This window comes from Otolemur garnettii, unplaced genomic scaffold, assembly GCF_000181295.1.
Source record: "Otolemur garnettii isolate 467f Iridium unplaced genomic scaffold, OtoGar3 scaffold00141, whole genome shotgun sequence".
Lineage (NCBI taxonomy): Eukaryota > Metazoa > Chordata > Mammalia > Primates > Galagidae > Otolemur > Otolemur garnettii.
In genome coordinates this window covers 5,008,864-5,031,155 of record NW_003852536.1, presented here as the reverse complement: position 1 = coordinate 5,031,155, position 22,292 = coordinate 5,008,864, and the positions used below count along the sequence as shown (strand labels likewise).

Here is a 22,292-nt window from a genome sequence, read left to right as displayed (position 1 = left end):
CGGTTGAGCTATAGGCGCCGAGCCTCTCCCTTTTTTCTTAATGCTGGATGTAAACATCAGATGACACCGAGAAACTGACAATATCAACTAAAAATAACTTGAAATAAAAACATTTAAGAGACTGCCTCAAACGTGGTATTTTCCATCTGGTTTAGATGCAATTCGGAGTCAGGCAGGCAGTTTCAGAGTTGGAGAAAGACCCAGGGCCAGCTTCTCAGCTCCCTCTACCCCTGCACCTCTGCGTGTCAAGGAAAATTCCATCTGGGGACCTCTGTCCAGCAAGATCACGGCGATTCAGGAAAAGCTTAATCTCTCCCCAAGAAAATGCCTCCGATCAAAAGATCACAGAATAAAGGGAAAGAAGAATTATTATCTTGTTACAAATTCTACCCTTTCTCAAGAATCTAATCATAGTTTAGAAACAAATAAATAAGGCTTCAAAGGCAGGAGTTAACCCATGTAACTCAAAGATGGGTTGAAATCCATGTGACCAAGGCAAGGGGCCTAGAGAGAGGAGGAGTAATGGAAATCTGCCTTTTGTGAAGGTGATGGACAGAAATAAATGAGAACCAGACAAGTTTTAAGGTAGAGAATAGATTGCAAATGGTCTGAGCTATTTTTGTTGCTATTATTTACCGGGTCTGGGGTAAGGACTGCCAAAGGGTAAAAATGTTACCTAGACAGAAGCAAGTGGATTAAAGTGAATTTCACCTCCACATTAAAAAAAAAAAAAAAAAGATAGCTAGAAAGCAAATAAAACCTCTTCATTTTTATTGAGGAACAAATATAAAAATTTTGTCTTTGTTTGCATACAATGAAAGGGTTGCAAGAATGCCCCTGGGATCCTGTCCTCACACACTGTCAGTAAATTCTAAAGGGGCGAGAGTGGTCCTTGGGTGTGGGTGGATGATCCCAAATCCATTTTACAACTGGTACATCCTGCAGGTTCAGACCTGGGGCAGCATTACTGTGGCACTTATTACTTAAGGGCTCTAGAGATTAGAAAGATCGTTGATGATGGGCCCCCAGGTGCAGAACCAGGCCCCATAAACTAGTCATGGGCAAGTATAGTTCTACCATGGTGTCTTTCTCACACGTATATTCAAGCAGAACTCTACATGTGCACACGTATAAACACATATATATGCAACTCTATATACCTGTAGACATTCTATATACTATAGATATACATCAAATGCTTATTATCCTCTATATAATTACTGAATTAAAATTAAGTAAAATTTCAAATATAAGCACATTTAAATACATATGCTTACTGTAGGCTTCCAAAGGAATACATTCAAGCAAAGTGCTATCTCTAGAGCAGGAAGTGGAGCCCTCTTCCCCCCATCTCTGCTCCCTGCCCCAGGGGTGATGGCTGAAGAGTCCGATGTGTATCCTCCTAGACTCTCTTGTGTGCACAGCTGTTTGGGGGCTCCTGCATATTTGGGGGCTTTGTTTGCTTACAGAAATGGGGTGGTGTTATACCCCTAGGTGTGTAGGCCTATGGGCTATGCTGATCCCCTCAGTCAGAGTCTTGGGCTCTTTTCAAAGGATATGGGACAGTGAGGAACTTGAACATGAGACCAGGGATGGCACAGCCAACCCTGTGGGGGTGGGGGGACTCTTCTCTTTCCCTTCCTCACTGCCACTGACTTGTGGGACCTCACCCCCACCCACCCCAGTTCTACAACGGTGGTTCCCTTATTCCAGTCTCTGCCTTTTCCAAATCCATTTCCTCGTAGCTGCTTCTTTTCTGCTTAAATTCTTTCAAATGTTTCCTAAAAACTTCAGGCTAAACCCATGCTTCTCTGAGGACCAAGACCCCTCTGTCTTTTCTCTCCACCCACAGCTGGCACTGATGTCCCGGACACACACACACAACTGGCTGCCTTCTCTGGGAACCAGGTGGGGTGAGTGCCTCCTGGTACCTTGCTGCAAAGGAAAACCTCTCTCCCCTTTCTTTACTTGGCTTCTCCCCATGAATCCTTGAAGTTGCAGCTCAGGTATCACCTCCTCTAAGAATCCATCCCTGATCTGAGTCAATTAAACTCAGTAATACAACTGAGTCGTCAAGCTGTATTGATTTCCTTTCTTATCTGCTTGGTGTAAGGTGAGGTCCTTGAGAAAAAAGAGGCCCCACCTCTGCTTCAGGGTCCCCCTGCTTCTGTCAGTAGGACCTAGTGCAAAGTAGATACCACACTGATCCTCGCTGGATGAATGAATGAATGAGCTAAGGAAAACAACAAAGAAATAATACTTGTAGTTTGCAGCAGGCCAAGAATGTTTTAGAGAAGTTCCCTGATAAAACCCCTTGGCAGATAAAGATGACAAGTGTTTAACTTCTAAGAATGACCAAAGTCATTTTATAAGGAAGCAGAGTCTAGTCCGGAAGATTGGAAGCAAAAATAAGCAACTTACAACAGTGCCATGTGTTAGGCATGAAATGCTTTTCAGCTTCTGGACTCTGAAACTCATAACTATAGACAGTCTGACTTCTATGACGCACTCCCCAGTGACCAGTCCTTGCTCTACAACCTGCTGTTCAGAGTAAAAACCTTAACTCTTTAGGTTTGTGTGCTAAATTAGGAAAGAACTGTATCTTCTGCTTCCTAATATGGGAGAGGTAAAGAGACAGAGAAACAGAGATAAAGAGAGGGAGAGACAGATGGATCCAGGCCTGTGTCGACAAGCCTGCCACCAGTTATAGGTGGCCTTTTGAAATTGTCTTTACAGATTGTTGAAGGGGTGCAAGGTGAGAGCTAAAGTAAGGGTCCCAAACTCTGCAAACTTAGCTAAAATACTAATAATCAGCCACTGTCCCCACAGAGAATAAACACTGTCCCCTCTGTTGGCTTCTTTACCCTGGAGTCAGGCAGAGCTGTCCTTATAAAGCATCGCCCATTTGGAACCTAGGGGTAGTTTTGAGATGTCTTCCAGGTCCTGCATTCCAGCCACAGACCACCCAGACCAAGGAACTGACTCAACTGGTCTTGGATCCTCCACTCACAGTTCTGCTTTCCAGTACCTAACCTCCCCAGACAGCAGCCCAAACCAAAGACTGATGGTTCTACCCTGAAACCAGCCGATTATCATACCCTGATTCTCTAACCCTATGCCCACCAAGCTGTCTTTAGAAACCCTGTCTCCCAATTCTTGGGAGGGTAGAGTTGAGAAATTCGTCCCATCTCCTTGCTTAGTGCTAAGCAGAACAAGCTCTTTCTCTGCTGTGACCCCTGCTGTCTCTGGGTGTTGGCTTTCCCTTGGGCAGCGGGCCATGAACTTGAAACATGACAGGTTGGAACTGAGAGGTGCTGTTGAGTATAAAGTACCTGTTCAATTCTGAAAACTCATTCCAAAATCCCCCACCTCACTATGAAGTGTTTTGTGTAGATGATGTGTTAAGATGATAGACTAGATTACAAAAAGTATTAAATTAATTTCACCTATTTCTTCTTGCATTTTTCTGAGGCTCACATTCACAGCCTGGGGCAGATTCCCACTGACCAGCGCTGCTTTATAGATGCAAGATACCCAGAGCTGAGAGTTTACTGTTCTGTAGACTAAACCCTCAAGCTATCTCTATAGGCTGCTCTCAAAAAGACTTAAGCAACAATCAACCTTTGGTTGGTTCTTTGGTCTTGAACAGGAAGCATCAAGAGCACAGACTTTTTCCTTTTCCGCAGGGGAAAGTCTTAGTTATGCCTGAGGCCAGGAGCCACTGGAGCTTGCTGGGAGGGTGAGAATCTGGCTTCTACTTACTGGTCCAAGAACACTGGAATTCTAGGATTTGGGTGTTGATTTCAATGGTGTGTGAGTTGACTCCTGCTTTGTAGACAGCTCTCACTCCTCTGAGATTCAGTGTTTTTCTCTCTGACTTCTAACTTCTTACCAGTGGAGAGATGGAAATTGATTTAGATCCAAGAATAAACAGATCTTGAATAAGGAAGGACCTAGGAAGTCTGCTTCATAAGTAAAAGGCAGTAGCTTTGGGAAGTCTTCACTGTGCGAGGGTTTTTTTGCCCATTTTCTAATTTAACTGGTTAAATTAGAGAAGTTGCTCAGACATGTAGGCTCCTGGTGTTTGGGGTACTACTGTACAGTAACGTGTTACTAAAATATATTCGAATCAAATAGTTTAGCCAACTTTTAAGAGAAATAGTATGGTACCAAAAAAAAAAAAAAAGTATTACATAAACCAGAAGTTTGAGTGCAAGTTCTAACTGTGACATTAACTGAGGGACTAATTCCAGGACATTCTTCATTTAGCCCCTGGGAGGCAGTCTCCTGATTTGTGCCATGAGGCTTTAAAAGCCTGTCCTGTGTTTCTCACTGGGCTGTAGCAAAGATGATATGAGTTGGTGTTCATGGGAAATTTCTTTTTGTTTTTTTCCTGTTTTTTTTGGAGACAGAGTCTCACCCTGTCACCCTGGGTAGAGTGCCGTGGTGCCATAGCTCATGGCAACTTCCAATTGGGTTCAAGTGATCCTCCTGCCTCAGCCTCCCCAGTAGCTGGGACTACAGGCACCCACGATGATGACTAGCTACTTTTTATACTTTTAGTAGAGGCAGGTCTCACTCTTGCTCAGCTGGTCTCATGGGAAATTTCTAACTATATATAAAGCTCTTACTCAAAATTATGAGCACAAGCCCATTACCATCATTATCCTCATAGCCCTGGGTTTGGTTTATCTTCTTCTTTTTCCTTCTGTTGTCTAGGCTGGAGAGCAGTACCCAAATCATAGCTCACTGAAACCTCTAACTCTTGGGCTCAAGTGATCCCTCTGCCTTGGCCTCCTTCATAGCTAGAACTACAGGTGTACATCACCGTGACTGGTTAATATTTTTTATTGTTTGTAGAGATGGGGGATTTACTAGGCTGCTCTCAAACTCCCAGGCTGAAGTAATCCTCTCTCCTTGGCCTCCCAAAGTGCTAAGACTACCGCTATGCACCACTGAACCTAGCGATTGTGTTTGGTTTAGCTTAATCTTGCTTTATCATGAAGTATGATTTTTTTTCCCCCCACAGGTTTCTGAGGATAAATTCAGACCCATCATTTCTAGAACAAACATATCGAGCCCTTCAGGCAATACAGGAGCGGAAAAGTATTTTTAGGCAGTTCTTAAGGTCCAAATATGGTACTTTCAACTTTTACTAAGACAACATAGAAATAATTTAGCAGCTTGTGGGGGGCAGGGGGTTAGGGAGGCCATGTTAAAACAGCGCAAGGTAATGGGGATAATTTTCAATACACAGTTTGCTGAAGGAATGAAAGCTTCAGTGAAGGTTTTAAAAAATATGACAGAATGGGCGTTGGTGAAATTCAACAGAAAAGGACTGAAGTGACAGCTAATTATAATAACAGATGCTTGAGCTGTAACACTTGACGCAGGCAGAATGATTTATGGGTCTAAGAGTAAATTCTTGCGAGTCATTGTACTAAGATGATACATTCCAATTTTTCCAATTAAAATATGAAAACCATGAAGGAAGAAAAATGGGGCAATAAAATCCACCTAGGAAGAAAAATGGGGCAATAAAATCCACCTAGCATCTTTGTTAATACAGTTGTTAAAATAAAGGCATTTTCTGGGTCTAACTGAGCCCTCTAGGAAACGCAGTAAAGCATTTTTAATAAACTTTTACTGAAGGAAATGAAATATGTATATATGTCTCCAACAAGCTTTGCCAATTAGAATTTTGCCTCCATATTGTTCAAAAAATTCCACGATGTAAAGTGGTATGTTTCTGCATTATTTTCATAATGAAAGGCATGGTCTTGACCATCATGAGGGCCATGTCAGAAATGTCGCTAATTGGTGGTCACTGCTCTGTTACCAAGCCCAACATAAAAAGTGAATGTGTGTGACTAAGCTCTTGGGACCAAAATCTGTTCAAGTCTTGTTTCTAGAAAACAAGGGTTTATTTATTTATTTTATTTTTTGTTTGCAGGTTTTGGCAGGGGCCAGGTTTGAACTCACCACCTGAGGCATATGGGGCCAGCACCCTGCTCCTTGAACCACAGGTGCCGCCCTAGAAAACAAGGTTTTAGCTCTCTTTCCCAGATCTATGTCACTTATAAATTCGGTCGATTGCCTTCAAGATGTTATCATTGACAGCAGCAAGGTTTCTGTCTAGAACTTATTCTACATCTGCAGGGTACAAAAGAAAGCTCTATGCTAAGACATGAAAGACCTGCCTTCAGATGGACACAGCCACTAGTCCATGCCCTTCAAGTGCCACCGTCCACCTTATTGTACTGTCAGCCACATCAAGTGTTTGTGGGAAAGACGGGGAAATGCACAAAATCTTTTCCAAGGACAACAAATTAACACTAGTGTCTCTGACATTCCCCTCAACATTCCTCCAGGGACAACTTATTAAGAAAGGAAAATGTTTCCTTGTCCTGGACTCAAATGGCTACAATTTACTAAGCAGTGGTGACCATGATACCAGCTGCATTTTAGCCTCACATGTCCCCTAAGAACTGCACGAGGATGGTCAAGATGAACAAAAGGAACTCAGGGAGGCAAAATAACTTGCCCACTCTCATAACTATAAGGTGCAGAATAAAATAATGATTTCAGTTCTGACGCCATCCACTGTTACGTTGCCAAACGAAGAACTTAGTAACAGCCAACGATAATAATAAAAATACTGGCAAACCAGAAAATTTATATTTAGCCTCTGTGTTTAGAAGTATATTATTCGTATGACTTTTGGGATACCATATTTAAATTTGGGGCATCATATTTTAACAGGGACTTTAACCAAATAAACTACATCTCAAAAGTCAGTGACCAGGATAGACCTCTAGAGACGCAGCACAGAAAGATGTTTCAGACTTTTCTGCCATTTATAACATAATTGGGAAGGAAGGATGGAAGGGACAAATATGGGAAAATTTTGGAAATAAGTAAATTTTACTTGGGCATGACGTGAGCTGCAGAGGTTACATGATGTTTGTTTCTTCATGTAACTGTATAAATTTAGACTACCACAGACAGTCATCTGGCTTTGTATAAACATCTTCCATGGGAGACTAGGAAAAAGAATTTATGCCAATTTTGAGCAATATCATTTGCCAAATTGGCGCTTTAAAAGTCGTAGAAAATATGCACAATGTTGCTACTGAAAATGTTGTCGGCTGATACATGTGTTTCATACAAAATAGAGACTTTCCCTCCCTCCTTGAAGATGCATATGCAAACGAAAGTGACCTTTCTGAACAGCCCAGGAAATCTTCTGAATCAATACGGGGAGAATTAATCATTGGTTTTCCCTCCTTGCATGTTTCCTGAGGAATGTTAATTATTCCCTGTTGTATTGGCAGTCGAATTGCCTTTTGTTCTGCTTTATTTTCATTTTGGTACCTAGCTAGCTACCTGTGTTACCCGTGAACCACTTCCCTGGGAGCTGAAACAGGTCTTTGGAAACTCATAAATTCTGAGAAAAATGTCAGTTCAGTGCTAGCGGTAAAGAGGGATGACAGATGGGCTGTGTACAAGGGTGACCTCTCCTGCCCACCGGCACCCACGCTGGGTCTTCAGAATGCAACTCCAGTCCTTTGTTCTTGTAACTGAAAGAAAGGGGACAAGGAGTGGAAATCAAAGACTGCTTTATAAGCCTCCGTGCCCTTTCTCACTGTCAACGTCAGGCAGTGGCCTCGACTCGTAGGGAGACCTGGAAGAAAGAACAGGGCTTGGTGAGGCAGAGGGACTGTGGCTTCTGTCATTGTCCCACTCAATGGTTATTGTCATAAATAGCAGCTATGATAAAATCAGCAGCTTCAGGTTCAGTAAAGAACTATCACTACGCATGGGCTTGAGCTATAGATAAGAAGCGTCCACAACAGTCCATCTCTGTGGTGTTTTTCCAACTGCCCGTAAGAAATCAGAGCTTCCCCTTCCTTTTGACATTCTCTGGTTCTGTTGACAGGGTGGTGCTTCTCCCAGTTGATCCAGCTCTGGATGCTGCAAAGAATGTCAGCTGTTCCCTGTGGCTTGGTCCTCACAGCCCGTCAGTCATGGTGGTTACACCTCTGCTGGGCCCCTTCCATCACGCCCTCCTTCCAGTTCTCACAGTCATCATCTGTATGACTCAGAGGCCTCCAGAGGAATAAAACCATATATATATATATATATATACACACACACACACACACACACACACATATATATGCAGTTGACCTTGAACAATGCAGGAGTTAAGTGTGCTGACATCCTGCAGTAACAATCCCAAGTATAACTTTTGACTCCTGCAAAACCTACCAATAGCCCAACTGTTGACTGGAAGCCTTGCTGAGAATATCAACAGTCACTGAGCACATATTGTGTATGTTATATTTACAATACACTGTATTTTGGCAATGAAGTAGAGAAAAAGAAAGTGTTATTCAGAAAATCGTAAGGCAGAGAAGATATATTTACTATTTTTTTTTGGCCAGGGCTGGGTTTGAACCTGCCACCTCTGGTATATGGAGCCGGCACCCTACTTCTTTGAGCCACAGGCACTGCCCGATATATTTACTATTTGTTAAGTGAAGTGGATCATCATAAAGGTCTTCACCCTTGTCTTCATGTTGGGCAGGCCAAGAAGGAAGAGGAAGAGGATGGGTTTGTCTTGCTGGCCCAGGAGTGGCCAAGGGAGAAGAGGTGGAGGATGGGGGGGGGAGGCAAGAGAGGCAGGGACACTGGTGGGTGTAACTCATATAGAAAACAATCCGCATATATGTGGAACCTCACAGTTCAAACCTCTGTTGTTCAAGGATCAGCTGTGGGTATAAATAGAGAGGGTGCCAAAAAAAGTGTACACATGTTAAGAAAGGAAAAATTGTATTAAAACTGTAATATGCAAGACATGTTTGATTTCTGCCATTTTAAGAGCCATAAGATACAATATGTAAGATAACAAATATTAGTGGTATATATTAAGTATTACAATTTTAATAGAGTATTTACCTTTCTTAAAATGTGTATACACTTTTTGGCACCCCTGTATATATACATTTATACATATATTATATATATGTTTGTGTATATATATATATATATATCTACACAGAGAGAGAGAGAGATTTAATTTGAGAAATTGGTTCACACAATTGGCCTGGAAAGTCCAGAATCTACAGGGCAGGGCAGGCAGGATGGAAACTTAAGCAGAGTTTCTATGTTGAGTCTTGAAAGAATTCCTTCTTCATCAGAAAACCCCACTCCTTGCTCTTAAGGTCTTCAATGGATTGGATGAAACCTGCTCCCATTATGGAGGAGAGTCTCTCTCTCTCTCACCAAAGTCTACTGATACACATGTGAATTACATGTAGAAAATACCTCCACAGCAACAGCTAGACTCACATTTGACCAAAAAGCTGGGCACCATCATCTAGCCAAGTTGATGCACCAAGTTCACCTTCACGCCATCGTAACCCATCCCTGTCACTTCCCTCTGCAATTGTGGCCTCAGGTTCTCTGTCTCGCCTCTTTCCCCACTCCTCACTTTCTCCGGATCTGTTTCTAGTGTTGTCAGTTCCTGCCGCTGATTACAGACCTTCAGTGGTGTCCTCGGCCTGCAGGAATGAGGGTACATTCTGCTCCGGACACTCAACAGCCTTCTCATCCTTATTCTTGCCTTTCCAAGGTTTATGGTTCAATGTCCTTCAACTGGGACATTTTGCTTCTGTAAGAAATTGCTCACCAATCTTCCAATAAGCCACATGTGTTCCCAAACTTGGGCTTTGCTTGCTCTGTTCTATTTGAGATACCTTTCTTTCTTCGGCTGACATACGCAGGTGAACTCTCCCAGCTCATGCATCATTAAGACTCAGCTCGAATTCCGTCTTCTCCCCGGGATGCCCCACTCTGTAGTCAGCAGGGATTTTTCTCTTCCCAAGTCTTATTGAGAACTTTTTAGGAACTTGTACTCACTGCTGATACCACTCATTTAGCACAAGCATTAGCTTCCTGGATGTGTGACCTGTGTGGTGGCTCAGGATTTCACACTCAGACGCTTTATCCTCTGCTATCACCATCTTGAAATTCTTGGAATTTATTTTTAACAAGAGGCCCGTCACCTTTTCATTTGGCACTGGGTTCCTCAAATTTCGTTGCCAGTTTTTTGCTGGGCACCTATCTGTGTGGGCACATTCGCTTTAAAGAAGGCTTGAAGATTCTGTTTTTCAAACTGGATTGTAAATGCTTTGTAGACTGTTGTCATTTTATCCCAACCCTTCATCATGATTAGTGCAATTCCCAGAATATAATAAATATATAAGAAATGCCTTTTGCTTATCACAAATCTTTGATAAATCTAAATATTTATCACATGAAACTAACTCTTAGCTTGCCATTTAATTGTCCAGTTGTTTCGTGGCTAAGTAGACAGAATCCTGTAATTCCTAGCTTTAAATCATATGTTTTTCTTTAAGACGGTATATTGTGAAAAAAGCATTAACCCTAAAGTGCAGAAACCCAATAGTCCTGATGTACTACGGGGACAGGATCCAGCATCTCTCACCCCACATCCCTGTCCCCACTTCTTCCTCAATGTTTGCAATGAACAGGGAGCGATTGGCTCAGCTCAACATTTGTGGAAAAAAGTACACTTCGAGGAACACTTGACCATAAAATAATCATGAAAAGTATCTTGTGGTTAACCAGGTTGGAGGAATGTTGCATATTCTCCACACTCTGAGAGATTCACAAAGCACAGTAGCATATAAAGCCTCTGAGAAGTCCCAGGGTGAAAAAAAATCCATGTAAATTAAACCTCACAGTGACTCAATCTTAGGCAACTGCAATGATTCCTTATTCAGGGAATGACCAGAACAATCTCACTGAAAGAGCATTTCATAAAACACGCTTTGATAAACACGACACTGGTCATTTTCTGATGTAATTTACAGTTCTGAGATGAAAGCTTCAGTGATTCCAGATAATAAGCAGATTTTGGGTTAACTGGGCAGTTTGTTCTCCCCTCTCCGGTTGCAAGAGAAGGTCTGGGCAGGTTGCTAAGCTGCTGTGCTGTCCCCACCAGTGTTTAATCCCCAGCATCATATCACCACCGTGTTCATGCACTCCAGGACCTGGCCTGTTTCCATGTATACCTTTTAATTCTTTTCATAATAAAAATAGACTGAGATTAAAATACATGCTAGTGAAGTTTAAATAGGCCTATTCTTGTTTGTTGTAATTATATTAAAATACACATTTAAAAAATCTCCCCTCTCTGGAATTCGCACATTCTTACCCCCAGTGAACCTATTGAATCCCATCTTCAACTCCAGGCTAATTGTTCGTTGTTCATTTAAGAGGATTTGCTCAAAAAGTTATTAATGTAACTTTTTCTGAAGACATGATTTTCACGTTTTCCTTCCCAGCTTCCCCTATGTCAGCATCTCGCCTCCAGAGCCCTGTGGTTTGAAGGCTGCTGGGCCCTTTCTTTCAGCTTCGCACACTGGTTGGCCTTTTGTTTGCTTTGTTAGTGCTGTATTTTTCCTTTCCTCCATGGTGTTTTCAAGAGTTCTCAAGATTCACAAATCCAGACCCCCGCAAGTCAAGTTCATAGTGGTGCTCCCTTCCTGCCCACTGGACTCCCTCCCATCGGATCCAGGGTGAGAAATATACAAGCACTTGTTTTAGTGTGCTGGGCTTTACTGAGCTTCACAAACCCTGAGATTTTTATTGAAATTGAAAAGTTTGTAGCAACCTTGCGTCAAGCAAGTCTACTGGGGCTATTTTTCTGTGATAACCAAGTCCCCAGCCCTTGGCCCCCTCCCCAAGACCAGTGGGGAACAAGCTCCCTACCCTTGAAAAGGAAACCTCTCCTAAGTCTTTTAGCTTCAGACCCCACAAGAGTGAAGTTAGATTCTGGGAAGAAACTTGAAGGAGGAAGGGAGGGGTGGATTCCAAATAAAGCCCCAAGTGGGTCCTAAGTTGTTCTCAGAAACTTATCCAATTTGTACCCCTAAACTATATAACTTTTATCTTATGATTTGTGAGCTGATGTATTTTAAGTTAGCACATGTTTCCACCCTGAATTGTGTAACCCCTTATGATATCCCCCGTCTTATGATCATGAAGCAATGTACTTGTGATGTATTTTGTGATTTATGAATTAATATGTACCCCCCACCCTGTCTGTATTGTGCCAGCTTGCTGAGCATGTATGACTATGCAGAATAATGGTATAAAAAGACTTCTCCCCCACTCTTCGAGGCTGCTTGTTGGCCCACCACCACAGCCCCCTGTAGGTGCACCTGCAGGTGTATCAAATTATTGATAAATTTCTATCACTTAATTACATCTGAAGTGGGATCCATCCTTCTCTCACATCTGCTATTTCATTTCATTTCCAAGAGTGTGTGCTCAGCTCGTGTCTCTGAGACACATGTTGCTAATCCTCACAGTATTTCAAACATTTTCATTATCATTATATCTGTTATAGTGACTGTGATCAGTGATCTGTGAAGTTACTATCATGTTATAATTGAGGTGCTTACTGTTGGGGCTCTGGGGTCCTGGTTCCCCCAAGTCTAGTTGACCTGGTTTAATTACTGGGCTGAGCTAGAAGGTTCAACTGAGGCATGAGGCATGGCAGTAATCAACATAAAAGTGAATGGAGACTGGAAATAAAACTTTAGCAGCCCAGGCCATGTGGCTAGAAGGCCAAAGTAACCTACACAAGTTTCAGGGGAACAAATTTTAGTTAGGAAGGGCAAAGAGAAAGTTTAGAGCACTTCAAGAGAGAGTTCAAGACTTCAGTGGTAGAAATTACTGCAGGTAGGTGGAAACTGCATGGGAACTAGAGTTAGAAGTGGAACCCGAAGGTGGGACTGAACTGCGACCATCTCACGATCAGACTTCAAATGGATGAACAAAGAAATTGGTTTCTTGAGAGGGGATCTACTCCTAATATTCTTTGAACAATGTTGAAGTGACCGGAAAGGTTTTAAACTATTACACAAACATAGTTGTTAAAGCAAGTGGCAGGATTGGAGAGAACTGACTTCAATTTCGAAAGTTCTATTGTGAGTAAAATGCGATCACATGGCATTTCACGCTACAGAGAAATCTTTTCATGAAAGAGTCAATCAATGTAGCTAACCTTATTGTCTTCTTATTTTAAGAAATTGCCACAGCTACCCCAGCTTTCAGCAAGCACCACCCTGCTCAGTTAGCAGCCATCATGGTGAAGGTGGGAATCTCATCAGCAAAAGGTTACAACTCAAGGAAGATTCAGATGATTGTTATCATTTTTTGGGGGGAAGGGGGAAAGGTATTTTAAAATCAAAGTATGTGCAATTTGTTGTTGTTGTTGCAGTTGTCATTGTTGTTTTAACTGGCCCAGGTCGAGTTTGAACCCACCAATCTCAGTGCATGTGGCCGGCACCCTCCTCACTGAGCTACAGGAGCTGTCCCAAAGTACGTACAATTTTATAGACATGATCCTACTACACACCTAACAGACTCCAGTATAGTATAAACATAACTTTTATATACACCAGGAAGCCAAAAAGCCTGTGACTTGCCTTACTGTGATATCAGCTTTATTGCAGCAGCCTGGAACTGGGCCCCCCATCTGTCCAAGTTATACCCATAGAAGCAAATACACACTGACTTCCTAATGTTTGAAATTCAACCCAGGGATTAAGTGAGTTTGCAGAACTCAAGTATTGAGCAAGAGGAGTTGGCATTCTGTGGCCACCACATCATCATGGGTTTGCAGCTGGAAATTTGAATGAGTCAAGGGTTTCTTGATGAATTATGTCAGTTTTTCTTAAAGAAAAAGACAAGAGAGAGAGAGGAAAAAAAACTATAACTTAGTTGTCACAGGAAGATGAAAGAAAATTATTTTTCCTAAGCATATTTATTTTTAAGAATTAGTGAAATAATTAGTGAACTAAGTAAGGGATTGGAGCTAGATGACTTGGGTTTATGTTCTAGCTTTGCCGCTTACCGGAAGGTGACCTTGGGCAAGTTACTCCTCTGTGCCTTAGCGATTCCTTTGTAAGGGAAAGTTGTAAGAATAGTATTTCCAAGAAAGAGTTACTGTGAAAATAGAAAGAGTTCATACTCTTCACCTGATCAGAAGACTGCTTAGCATAGAAAAAGCCCCTAATACCCTCAAGCTGTTATTATCAGTTTCATTATTTCTCCTACCTACCCCAGAGGGAAGGCAATGATTGATAGAAATAATCACTGATTTCACTGGGAAAACTTCACAGAATATAAAGCTGGTGACACAGGTTGAGTTTGACATTTGGAATGTGTATTATAATTCTTTCTCGCCATTGTTAGCGTTACGCCCAACTTTGCTGAAATTAAAATCTGCTCTAATGCATGGGCCCTGCTGAGCAATGTTTGATGTCACACTGAGGCCGAGCAGGGAAAAATCCCACCTCGTCGAGCACGGTTGAAAGGAACACTTATTTAAGATCGATGATTAAGTATAATAACATGATCCCCAATTCTGAGAACTGTAGGAAAAAGTCTGGGCCAGGGCGGAGACAGCATCTACACACAGGTGTGGAGAAGAGGTGGGGGAGCAGGGTGGGTGTTGATGAAAAGTTGGTCCTGAGCAGTTGGCAGTCGACATACAGATGCTGGGAAGCGAAAGGGCTGTTCAGGGACCATTTACAGAAGTTTAAAACCCTGCCTTCTCCCCGTTTCTATCTCCCCTCCACCCCCATAAAAAAGCAAAGTCTTTTCCAAAAGGAAAACAGGAAAGCTTGCTAAGAGAACACGAATGAGATTTAGGAGGAAATAGCAACTTCATGTTGATTTGCATCGGAGTTCCACATTGCTAGGGATGAGATGAAAGGCTCAGACCCGGCCCACTTATCTGTCGATCTAAAGAATAGGACAGTCATCTCCAAATGCTTAATTCTTACATAGGTTGGAGAGCATTTTATTGCTTTGTAGGAGAGAAGAGCAGTAACAGGATGTCTTTGTTTTCATTTTTCCCATATTATCTTTATTAGGATGTTAGAGATAATATCTACCCTTTAGTGGCAATGATAAATGAAAAAAATACATATACGTACACATAAAGTGATTATCACAGTGTCTGGTACATAAATCATAGCTTATTGGTAAAGATTTCTTCCCTCTACTTTGTACCAATTCCTTGACCCCCAGGAATTTTAACCTACGATTAGATTTTCAACCAACAGAAGAATGCAGCTTTCTACAAAAGCAGTCCATATTGGAAGTCCCTGATGACTTAAACATTTCCTGTCAGTGTAGATGTTTTACTCAAGCCTTCTGCCTTTTTTCCACCAATCCAAGGTTACACTTCCCCAAGGACCGTTTTTATTGATTAACTGGTGCGTCTGACTCTGCACCTGCCCTTTCTTTAAGAGAGTGCTTGGGGTGGTCAAGCACTTTTTCCTATTTACAAATTTATGGCAAATCGTAAAATACACTTATTTTTTAATTCTTATAATACACTCACTCCGTATTTCAGGAATACTAGGTTTTTAAAAGTAAAACTTTGTTGATATCTTTGAGCATAAAAAGGAGAGAAACCTAAAAATATCCACTGTTTATTCTTTTTTTTTTAAAATAATATCCTTTGATCAAAGCTGACACTGTTTATTCTTTCAGTGCATGGCTTGAAAGCTGAGCACCAACCAGCCACTTGACTAGAAAGATCTGCAACAAGCTCCAGGCTGTGCTAGAACCAGGAGGTTTCAGTCCTCCAGTTCCTGTGAAGATTGAGGTTCAATGAATCACCAGGTGCTGACTGGCTGGGAAATAGAGGAATGGATCCCAGCGCTTTCCCACTCCTCCCTCTGACTCACAGACAACTCTGGCCTTCCCTATAGGTTGCTAAGCAAGGAAAGATCAGAAGATGGCTTCGAGTCTTCATCTGAATCATAGGAAACAACTGTAGCCTATGCCTACTCTGAATTTACCGTGTTTTGAGTGGGGAAAATGTCACATTTCACACTGATGAGCCACCAAAAAAATAAGACCTCGATGATTAGGTAAGTGAAAAATGATCATTTGGAAGATCGACCTATTTTCCTACAAAACCAGGAAGAGCAGAACGTGAACACAGAGCAATAGTCTTTAAGTAGAGAAAATAGCCCTTGAATCTGTGTAGTGCATTTGTCTAAGGAGGAGAGTAGCAAGGAGTGCAGGAAATAAGGATAACTTGGTCTAAAATTTGGGAAAAACTGTCACTAAACCTCGATCATTCAGACTTCATTCGGATGGACTTCATAAAACTTTAGACCCTATCAATTCATACTGGTAAAAGAGGAAATGAAATTTTGTGGTGGGGAAGTGTATGTTCTTAATAAAAACCAAACAAACCAAAGCAAAACCCAATGTATTGCTCAAGTTAAAAAACACTTAGCAGAATGTACATACAATCAATATTGTTAGGGAATCAACTTTATTTATTTACTATGAGATCCGGCTGGAAATTACTGGGCAGAAGATATCTATTGATTAGCTCTTTGTGAGGATAATAAAGAACAGAAGATGAACTGAGCTATGTCTGTAAGTTAGGCTAGTTTCTCCTAAATACTTTAACGGGACTATATACTATTTTTGCCTTAATTCTTGTTTGGGAAGTAAGCCAAAGTTATGATGGTAAAAAATAATTATATCTGTGTCTGAAGGACCACGAGACTGAGATATACAGTGTTAAAATTTTTATTTTTCATGTAAAATTAATACTAGAAGGAGCAAGCTTTAAAGATTTAACACTGAAACTCAATTCTGGGCTCAAGTCTTCGCATTTGTCAAACAGAGGCAATAATACTATTTTCCTCATAGGACTACGGGGAAGTATGAAATAAATAATTCATTTACATGGCTTGGAATAGTACCTCCTATTTAATCTATGCTAGTAATTGCTACCATTATCACTATTATTTTGTTCTTTTCTTTTTTTTTTTTTGGAGACAGAGCCTCAAGCTATCCCCCTGGGTAGAGTGCCGTGACTTCACAGCTCACAGCAACCTCCAACTCCTGGGCTCAAGCAAGTCTCCTGCCTCTGCCTCCCAAGTAGCTGGGACTACAGGCACCCGCCACAGCACCTGGCTATTTTTTGGTTGCAGCCATCATTGCTATTTGGCAGGCCCGGGCTGGATTCAAATCCGCCACCTTAGGTGTATGTGGCTGGTGCCTTAGCCACTTGAGCCACAGGCGCCGAGCCTATTATTTTGTTTAGAATCATTTTTTAATCTGTAGATCCTGATTTCCTGAGCAACTATAGGATAAGCAATGTTTTCTCCAACTTTGAGGGTATCGTTATCCTCAAAGAATCATGGGATTTTCTTTCACTGGTTCCCCTTCTTTGCCGGGGACAGAGACTATCTCATTAGAAACAAAAAGTGTTTGAGCCTTGAGAATGAATTATACTTTGACTATCCTTTAAATGTCAAACTAGAAAAGAAATACCTTGGGTAAGTTTCACTTTCGCTGTACACCATCTATGCAGTGGAGAGGGAAAGGATTGGCGTTTTGGAATTTAGTTTACCCTTTGTAATTGTTTCTTTTACCCTGAGCACTTTTACTTACCTTACCATAAAAGAGGAAAAGTAGAGGAAGTAAGTTGTGCCTGGAAGGCAGCAGTTTGACAAGGAAAACAACAACAACAAAAACAGGGGAAATTGGGAGGCAAATGGTGAAATGTGCAATGCTACCTTTACAGACATGATGCCACTTTTTTTCAGATTTTATACAATGTGGTGGTGTCTTTCTCTACCGAGTTACAGTAGATGTTTCTGCACATCGAAGCTTTCTCTACCATGAGAGATAAATGGAAATGTGGTGTAGCTCACTTGGATAGGAGCCATGTGAGTTATTTCTTTCATAAATCTTAAGATGGAGATGCTATCATTTCTCCCTTTGCAAATGATTATCTTTCTATATTTTAAAAATACATCTAGACAGCTTTAATTTTTCCATATTTATTGATGCCAGAGGCAATCCACGGTTTACAAGGCCTCAGCTAGAATGGAGTGTTCGTGAGCTCGGCAGCAAACACAACTGACTGGCCATCTTCCTAAGTGCCCAGTGACCAGCGGCTTCCTGGCACTGGTTGATCGATGGAAAGATGGTGATTTTGTAATCCTCTGTGGATTGCCTCTGGCAACAATAAATATATAAAAATTAAATTATTTGCAAAGAGAGAAGTAATAGCATTTCCATCTTAAGATTTATGAAAGAAATAACTCAACTGGTTCCTATCCTAAAACACACTATCCTGCACTGAATGGGTATATTCCTTTGCCTTGTAAATTACATGACATCACCCTGAAAATTTTGGTGCTTACAAATTCTTTAGAGCACCATATGAATTACAAAAACATTGCAGTTTTTTTTTTTTTTAGACAGAGCCTCAAGCTGTCCCCCTGGGTAGAGTACTGTGGAGCTCACAGCAACCTCCAACTCCTGGGCTCAAGTGAGTCTCCTGCGTCAGCCTCACAAGTAGCTGGGACCACAGGCGCCCACCACAATGCCTGGCTATTTTTTGGTTGCAGCCATCATTGTTGTTTGGCAGGCCCAGGCTGGATTCAAACCTGCCACCTTAGGTGTATGTGGCTGGCGGCTTAGCCACTTGAGCCACAGGCGCTGAGCCAACATTGAAGTTTTGTTGCAGTGTTTTCATTTTGTTTTGTTTTGTTTTTTCAGATGATTCCAAAAACAAAAGGTTTATCAGTCCACAATAAATGAAGGTGAACCTCTGAGAACTACATAATTAAAAATAATAAATGCGGTGGATGGGAAGAGGCTGGGTGTTCTATGAAAGTTTTCATGCCGATAGAACCCGAGCGTAGATAATGTGGAACGATTACCTGTCCCAGGGATTGCCAGTCTAAACCGGCACTGCCGATGTACACGTGCTGTTTGTCCACTATCCAGAAGGAGGACTGCAGCCGGCCCTTGTTGTAGGCGGTCATGTTCATGTACGTCACCTCAGCTCCTGGGAATTAAGGAGACCCCGGTCAGCCTCTGCCACTTGTCACAACCGAGATTTAGAAGCCAAATATTCACATTTGTTTGGTGCAGAAAAGCTTTCCAAGGTGCTACTTTGCCCCCCACCAGCCCCCCCCAAAAGAAAGACTTTGATGTTTATGTGAGTAGCCCACTCTGTACCTAGTCACAAGACCAAGGCTTCTCAAGTCAGACAGACCCGTGTCAAAATCCTGGCTCTCTCCCTCGCCATCTGGGCAACGAGGTAGGTACACCAAGCTCTTTTACTTTTTCTTTTGAAATAATTTTTTTTTTAAGATTTTTTTTTTTTGCCAGGGATGGGTTTGAACCTGCCACCTCTGGCATATGGGGCCGGCGCCCTACTCCTTCAAGCCACAGGCGCCACCATTTTTGAAATAATTTTAATACAGTTTTGTAGTTAATAAAAAGATCAGTCTTCTTTCGTCTTACAGCTCCCCTCAACAAGACCTTGGCCTTCTTATGCTTTCTGTACGTTATTTCGTCCTTTTACCCTTCCACTCGTTTTCATTTCTGCATTTCCCACCCTTATTATTCCATTTGGATTTGGTCTGTTCTGGGCTTTTTCTGATAGTCTTCATTTCAGCAATGATTATTCAAGCTTTACTAAAATGCAACCTTGAATGGTTAACTAGCTCACACAGACTATTGTTATTACCAAAAACACTTCGAAGAGCTGAATTGGACCAATTGTTTTAAGCTTCACATGTCAGGATTCACTGACAAGCCTTTATGTATGGCTGCCTCAAAATGCAATCACAGCCTCTCTAAAGGAGCATACAATCCATTCAGTGCAAGGCCATTTAAATACATTTCTCCTAAAGATTCATTTTCTTTAAAAGAACATACGTGGATGCATATATTTAATAAACTAAGCTAGTCTGCCTTCAGATAGTCATTATGAAGGGAGATAATAAGAGTCCAGAGACATATGCGCTGTCAGAGTCTTCCTTACCACTGGAATACATAATATTGTGCGCAGAAGGATTTAGTTTGGGATATGAGAAGGGACGAGGAGTAACACGATGATCTTAACCCCTATTTCTTAGGAAAAGATGAATGATGCATCCGGCCTCCTTGCAGTATGGGGATGAAAAGACTAGGTTATGGGGTTCAGAGAGGCTCCGAGGGGAAGCGAGCCCGGGATGACTGTCTCTGAGGGTGGAGAAGGTTCCTCGTCCTGGAAGGCGGGGTATGTGCTCCTCAGCCTCTAGCGCTCCAGGATAGTAACATCCGGGTAAGAGTTACAGACCCCTGAGGACCCCTGGGTACTGCAGAATCTGAGTGTCCAAAGTGGGTGGTCACCATGGCAATTACAGGGAGAGGCGGTGTGTGGGGTGGCGGGCTGCAGATCAGCAGGTGCCAGGGCCGCTGGGCAGGTAACAGTTGCATCGCTGTTTGCACTGGTTCCCAAGGGCGGCCAGAACAAAGGCTGGCACACTGGGTGACTTCAGACACAGAGACTTAAACCGTCTCAGTTTTGGAAGTTAGAAGTCCAACATGGAGGTGTCTACAGGGTCGCACTCCCTCTGAAACCTGTAGGGGACAGTCTCTCCTGCCCTTCCCGTGGTGGCCACCCGTGTCCAGCATCCCTGGCCCTGCAGCTCCAGTCTCTGCCCCCGCTGTCACATGGCATCTCCCCTTGGTGTCTTTGCCTTCTGATCGGGGAGCTACTCATGTTGGATAAATGGACACCCCGCTATAGAATGAGGACCTCATCCTAACTAATCACATCGGCAACAACCCTGTCTCCAAATAAGGTGGCGCTCCGCAGTACTGGGGCTTACGTCCTCTAAAATTCAACCTGTAACAGAGACCTGGGTCACCTTAACTGGCCAGGAGGAAGGGAAGCTTCTTCTCTTGTCTCTGGAAAGAAGAGAATGAAAGCGACTTTGGTGTTTGTCGCGGATTCCGTGGGGCCTTCATTTAGAAGCCCCTTGAACCCTCTGCGACCCTGGCTAGCCTGCCCCAAGGCGGAGCTCTCTTGGTCAGGCCATGCTGGGTTCTTAGAGGTCTCATCTGCCCTCCCTCAGGTCCTCTGCAGCCCCTGCCCACCACGAGGCAGCGCTGAGCTACCTGAAGGGCAGGGAACTTCCCCTGTGGACCTCCCATCCCACACTTCGTGGCCACCACCCTGAAGGTACCGGTTACTTTACTTGGCAATTTCAAGGGTTGATTTCAAAGACCACCGGTCTCAGGTAACTCTCTAGCCAGAGCCTCTGTAGCTACTTATCAATGTCTAAAATGATGATGAAGATTTTTTTTTTCCTGAGCCAGGGTCTTACTGCGTTGCCCAGGCTGGAGTCCTGCGGCATCATCACAGCTCACTGCAACCTCCCACACCTACACTCAAGCAGTCCTCCCGCCTTAGCCTTCTGAGTAGCTGCGACTATAGGCATACATGACAGTGCCAGCTAAATTTTTAGTTTTTTGTAGACGTAAAGTCTTGCTATGTTGTCAAGGCTGGTCTTGAAATTATGGCTTAAGTAATCCTCCCACCTTGGCCTCCAAATCCAGTTCTAGGATTACAGGCATGAGCCACCATGCTTAACCTTAAAATGATTATTTTCATAAATGAACACATACTTTTGGCAAGCCCTGTTTGAATATTCAGTATATACCAGATGCTGTGGCACACTGGGGATAACAGACGGAAAGTGACTGATTGAAAGTCAAGCATGCTAAAGTATTGTCTCAAGTCAGTTATAAGCAACAGAAATTTATTTCCCACTGTTCTAGAGGCTGGGGAGTTCAAGATCAAGGTATTGGCATATTTTCTGTCTGGTGAAGGTCTACTTTCTGGGTCATAGATGGTGACTTCTCACTGTGTCTTCACATGGTTGAAAGGATAAGGGATCTCTCTTTGGTTTCTTCTTATAAGGGACTAATTCTCTCTGCTGCCCTCATCACTCACTCATCTGCCAAAGGCCTCACCTCCTGATACTATCGCTCTGGGGGTTAGATCTCAGCATATGAATTTAGGTCAGGGACATAAACACACAGACCACAGCAGGGTAACCTTGAAAATGACCAGGATCTGCTCTATTCCTGCTGCTCAGACAGCCCGGCCACTGAGGATCTGAGTTCAGAAAGGGGAGTCCTCACTGATGTATCAGGGAATCCCAAGTGAAGGCCGAGAGCAGGAAGGACAATGAATGGTGCCACAGTTCTGCCCAGGGCCAGAGCTGCCTGTACAAAAGCAAGGGGAACTGAACTTGAGATCAAGCCTTATGTAATAATGGTCATTCCCATTTGTTGAACACCTCTGTGGGCCTATGCTTGGAGATATATATATATATATATTTTTTTTTTTTTTTTTTTTT

General features: G+C 42.5%; 1 protein-coding gene across 4 annotated transcripts in view; it reads right to left on the bottom strand.

Moving 5' to 3' along the window:
• The window catches only part of PLD5 (phospholipase D family member 5), a 355,615-nt gene that overhangs the window by 86,817 nt on the left and 246,506 nt on the right, over nucleotides 1-22,292 (bottom strand). For all 4 annotated transcript variants that reach the window (XM_012810747.2, XM_003798816.1, XM_012810748.1 and 1 more), the window contains one exon: nucleotides 18,813-18,940. In XM_012810747.2, the coding sequence (XP_012666201.1) occupies nucleotides 18,813-18,940 (128 nt within the window). The remainder of the gene's footprint in view (nucleotides 1-18,812; nucleotides 18,941-22,292) is intronic.